The sequence below is a fragment of the Cryptomeria japonica genome, chromosome 4 (assembly GCF_030272615.1).
Source record: "Cryptomeria japonica chromosome 4, Sugi_1.0, whole genome shotgun sequence".
Classification (NCBI taxonomy): Eukaryota; Viridiplantae; Streptophyta; class Pinopsida; order Cupressales; family Cupressaceae; genus Cryptomeria; species Cryptomeria japonica.
In genome coordinates, this window is record NC_081408.1 from 181,141,208 (window position 1) to 181,146,803 (window position 5,596).

General features: G+C 51.4%; 1 protein-coding gene across 1 annotated transcript; it reads right to left on the reverse strand.

The window, feature by feature from the left end:
* Nucleotides 1–2,771: 2,771 nt before the first annotated feature.
* LOC131875002 (uncharacterized) lies at nt 2,772–5,009 on the reverse strand. The gene has a single exon (XM_059218994.1). It carries the CDS (start codon nt 5,007–5,009, stop codon nt 2,772–2,774), a length of 2,238 nt encoding a protein of 745 aa, XP_059074977.1.
* Nucleotides 5,010–5,596: the final 587 nt, after the last annotated feature.

The window sequence follows — 5,596 nt, forward strand, 5'->3', positions numbered from 1 at the left end:
TCCGATTTGATGACCATTCTTCGGATGTGTGAGAATCGAACAAATAACTTATATAGGGGACTGTCACGGGCTTTGGGAGTTAAGCCTGTGCGGCACCGACAAGTCCCGACCCGACTCGGATCCGTTCAAGGTCAGAGACCTTCGGCCTACACCTCGTCCCTTCCAAAATTGCGCTAAAGCGGAATGCACAATGAAAATGCAGATCGACCCTCTCCCAAAATGCATAAAAGGATACAGGATGCAATGCGGAATAAGATAGACAACACAACATTCAAAGGTGGGGCGAGGTGCCCAAATCCTTTATTATGATCCTCAAAGATTACAATGCTGGATAGAACTCAGTATTGAGAAATACTGGTCGCCCCCAAATGGTTTGCCCAGCCAGCCAATCTGACTCGGACAATTACAAAGAGTCCCTTCGACTCAGACTGGGATCAACTCGCTCGAGAGGAGAACCAGTTAGCTCCTCGAGGTGCCAGATCGCCAAGTCACAAGACCCCAATGCTCGCCTGAGCACTAAAGTCCCTCACTACAATATTCGCACTCAGCCCTGCGACGCCGAAAACTCGCATCTGTCTGCTCGTCTGCTCGCTGCCGAATGCTTGATCGCTGATGATCGCTTGATGCTTCTGCTTCTGATTGCAAGAATGAGCATCCCGCTCATCTTATATACTGGAGGGTCGGACCCAAATAAAAGAGCCGTTGGGCGGATAGGGCCGGCCCAAAAGAAATCCCGCCAATGAAAAAGTAGCGCCCATATAGGTCCGGACTCAAATGAGTTAAGTCCGCGCTAAAAGAAGTCATCGGCCAAGTCCCATGTCAGCCCCTGCCAAAGAAATAAAACATGTCGGCCCCGCCGATGAAATGAATTAAGTCGGCTGTGCGAAACACCAACTCCATGTCGGCTATGCAAAAGAAAGAGTTCCGATGCAAAATGGAACCCCACTAAGGCTGGACCCGATCCAAAATCTGTGCAAGTATTCTACCCAATGCAGACCCGTTACATCCTCCCCCACTAAACTAGTGGCGGCGCCCTCGACGCCAGCACCCCTGCACAAAGCATTGGGAGGCATTCACCCAGAAATCTACTCCTGTCTGGGCGGGATCCTCCTGGAGAGGAACTCCATGATTATCTCCTCGTCTCGCCATAACGACTCACTGCGTTCCCAGGAAGCGGAGTCGCGTCCCTGTCCTTCGAACATCACCAAGAACTCACGGATGTCGTTCTTGCCTCCTCCTCGTGTTCGCATTGCAAGGACCTGGCTGACTCTGCGGTCCGGATTGTCCAACACATTCGCCGGGCCTCTGTTCGGAATATTTCTTGTCAAATCTTCCTCATCTGCACCAAAGACTTCGCCGGGTAGACGAAGCAATCTGTCCCAAAGCGGTTCATACGGCCTTCTCTCATGTTCCTCCCAGGTCCAGTGATCCACGGCCTCAGAACAACTCGTCATGATTTGCAAGGTTTTCCTTGTATTTTCTTCATCGGACAGATTTGTGCTACCTCCAATCGACATCAAGTCGCCATATCGGATCATTCCCTCTTGATCCCAAGTGGTGAAGATATCATCTTCACAAAGAGCCTCATTGAACCCAATGAAGTCTGGAAAGGTATCAATGTGTAGCTGCACAGGTCCCCCTTCTTGTCTCCTGAAAGTGAGGGATGCTGTAGTGAAACCTCCTGCCTGTGCCTGTTCAGGAGAAGTGACATCGCCCTGCGATCCACCTCCTTTAGCTGTGACATCCCGGGTAGGTCGGGATTCCTCTTTATCATCCGCATGCTGGTTTATCAAACGTAAGGTGCCCAATCTCATCTTGGTGCTCACCTCGGGAACGTCTTAGGTCATGACTTCCCTAGCTGCGACGATCTTAACATCATCCAAGCAGGCCAACCCCTGCGGCTCTGCTCCTACCGGCTTGCAAACAAATTTGTGTGCCAACAATTCCGCCAACTGATCCAGTTTGGCGCTGAAAGGATCTGCCTTGGCTTCTGGCTGTTCCATCCAGACCCACCGCTGCAAAGCTTCCGAACAGTTTGCCACGAGCTCGGATGCACGGGGGTAGTCTTCTGGTCGAAATTCTCCTCCAGAACCGAGAACCAACAAGTCTCTCAAGGAGATGACTCCGCTGTTCTCCCAACTATCCAAGATGTCTACCTCCGAGTAGATGTCTGGCAACTCGGCGGACCCTGTCAAGATCTCAAAATCCACATAAAGTCGGGCTGAGCCTCCTCTCAGTCGTCGGAACAAAAGGCTGGTGGTTCGAGTGTTGGTAAGGAAGTCGTTCCCCAATGGTTCCTTTGACTGCTTTGATTTGTCCCGCCTAATTCTTTCGAACTCATACAGGCCAAGCAAGACATCCTCCGATGTCATCTCGCCCCGACTCGGTACAGTAAGAGCTGATCTCTCTATCAAAACTCCTTTCAGCATCTCAAATGCTGACTGCTGCTTATCGCCCCATTTCCATCCGCGGTCCTTCTTCAACAGGTCCGTTAAAGGGCTCGCAATTCGGGAGTAGCCTGCTACAAACTTGCGGTAGTAGTTAGCTAAACCAAGGAACTGTCTCACCTCGTGCACATTGCGAAGCGGCTCCCAGTCTCGGATTGCCTGAAGCTTCTCCGGGTCTGGTCGGATCTGTCCATGACCAAGAATATGGCCCAGAAACGGCACTTCCTCCTGCGCAAAGGCACACTTCTCCTTCTTTGCGAACAGCTGATGTTCTCTCAACAAGGCAAACAACTCCTGAAGGTGCTTCTTGTGTTCCTCCATGTCTCAACTATATACCAAAATTTCATCCAGATACACAACAACGCACTTGTCCAACAATGAGCGAAACACATCGTTCATCAAGGTGCTGAAGGTTGCAGGAGCGTTAGTGAGACCAAAAGGCATGACCAAAAATTCATAGCTACCATACCTCGTCGTGATTGCGGTGTTCTCCTCATCACTTGGCGCGATCCTGATCTGATAGTAACCCTGCCTCAGGTCCAACTTGGTGAACACTCTTGCATCGACCAGTCGATCAAAGCTATCCGCTATGAGAGGTAACGGATACTTGTTCTTGATGGTGAGCTTGTTCAAAGCTCGATAGTCCACACACATCCGAAGGCTTCCATCCTTCTTGCGCTGGAACAATACTGGAGCAGCATAAGGTGATCTGGAGGGACGCAAGTACCCCGCCTCAGCGAGCTCTGCCAGCTGCTTCCTCAACTCCTCCATCTCCGGTGCAGAGAGTCGATAAGGAGCCTTCGCTGGTGGTCTTGCTCCTGACTCCAGTTCGATCCTGTGATCAACGTGCCTCCTCGGTGGCAACACAGCTGGGAGCTGGTCTGGCATAACATCCGCAAACTCGGACAACACTTCCTGGATCGCCGAGGTGTTAGAGGGTCCTGACGACTCTCCTTCATCCCAATCTCCAATCAGTGTGGCCAAAAAGAACTCCTCCCGCCTTCCCTTGCCGACCTGCTTAGCACTAAGCGCATTCAACAGGAGGTCCTGTTCTACGCTCTTCATCATCGGAACCATACTCGGTCTGCTCGGATCCAATATCAGCAAACAGCCCAAGTGTGGCACAACAGCTGCTGATGCCGACCTCAAGAACTCCTGCCCGAGTATGAGGTCGAACTCATTCATCCCAATGGCGATTAAATCAAGCACACCCTGCCACGATCTAACTTGGATGACTTCCTTATGGATCTCACCGCTCACCTGCTGCGCGGGTGCGGTCACCGCCTTGAACTGATTCGAAGTGGGCTCGATCTTGAGTCTAAGCTTCCTCGCTCGGCATGCGGAGATGTAGTTGTAAGTGGCGCCTGAGTCCACCATAGCTAGCACCTTCTTGTTGCCAAAGAAAGTCTCCACAAAACACAACTCGTGCTTATCGGCCACTTCGGTAGAATGCTGCACTGCATTGAGGAGTTGCAAGGTGCTCATTGCGGGCAACTTCTTCTCCTCGAACAACAGCGCGTTGATCCTACTCCGGTCTAGACAACTCCGTGCCCAGTGATCATCTTTGCCACAGATGAAGCACCCTGGATCACGTTCCTTCTTCTTCTCAGTCTGTGCGTGATCTTTCTTCTTCGGGTTGCCTTCTCCATTCGACTTCTTCGGTTTCTTTTTCCTGAACTCGCCGTTATGATCAGAAGGAGGTCCGCCTCCCTTCTTCTCCTTCCGACGGAAGTTCTTCTTGTAGTCCATTCGAGCTACACCAAAGCCGCTAGCTGCATCGCCCTTATAGTCGAGTAGCCCATCCGCAACTGTGATCGCCTCGGCCAAAGTCTGAACTTTTTGTCTCCTCAGCTCATCCTTCGCCCAGGGTTGCAGACCCTTGGTGAAGAGGAATAACTTCTCGAAGTCGCTCAACTTGGTGCATTCCAAATCCAACACTTGAAATGCCTTGACATACTCCTGTATGGTGCCAGTATGCTTGAGTTCATCGAACCTGGATCGAATGATCCAATCCGAGTTCCCAGGTCGGAATTGATCATAAAGCGCTGCCTTCAAGTCAGCCCAGGACTTGATCAGTTTTACCGTCTTCCCAGCGCGTTCATCTGCCTGATGCGTTCGCCACCACAGCTTCGCACTGCCGGTAAGGTATGTTGCAATATCCTTGACCTGTGCCTCATCAGACATCTTCGGTGCACACGACAGGTACTCCTCAACATCCCAGAAGAAATTATCAAGTGCCTTATCGTCGCGCTCACCGTCATAAGTTCCAACTCGAGTTGCCTTAGAACCATGCGTTCCACCCTGCAACAACGAATGGAAGATCTGTTGGCCCTCTTTGAGGAAATGGATCTCTCCCCTCAAAGATTCTATCTGTTCCGCCAGCTTCGACCACTCTACCGTCATGCGCTCCTCGAGGTCGGACTGTTCCAACTCCTCGAGTCGATTTTCATGGTCTTGGAGCCAATCGCGGTGCTTCGGATCTTTCCCCTTCGAAGACACCTTCGCAGCCTTACTCTCAGGTTGCACGACCTCCACTTCATGCTGACTGTCTGTATCTGCCATCTCGATCTGCACAACTCCGGATCTGATCCGAAGCTCTGATACCAACTGTCACGGGCTTTGGGAGTTAAGCCTGTGCGGCACCGACAAGTCCCGACCCGACTCGGATCCGTTCAAGGTCAGAGACCTTCGGCCTACGCCTCGTCCCTTCCAAAATTGCGCTAAAGCGGAATGCACAATGAAAATGCAGATCGACCCTCTCCCAAAATGCATACAAGGATACAGGATGCAATGCGGAATAAGATAGACAACACAACATTCAAAGGTGGGGCGAGGTGCCCAAATCCTTTATTATGATCCTCAAAGATTACAATGCTGGATAGAACTCAGTATTGAGAAATACTGGTCGCCCCCAAATGGTTTGCCCAGCCAGCCAATCTGACTCGGACAATTACAAAGAGTCCCTTCGACTCAGACTGGGATCGACTCGCTTGAGAGGAGAACCAATTAGCTCCTCGAGGTGCCAGATCGCCAAGTCACAAGACCCCAATGCTCGCCTGAGCACTAAAGTCCCTCACTACAATATTCGCACTCAGCCCTGCGACGCCGAAAACTCGCATCTGTCTGCTCGTCTGCTCGCTGCCGAATGC

Coding starts and splice junctions, on each gene's coding strand:
- LOC131875002 (XM_059218994.1), bottom strand. CDS start 5,009: ATGGCAGATACAGACAGTCAGCATGAAGTGGAGGTCGTGCAACCTGAG.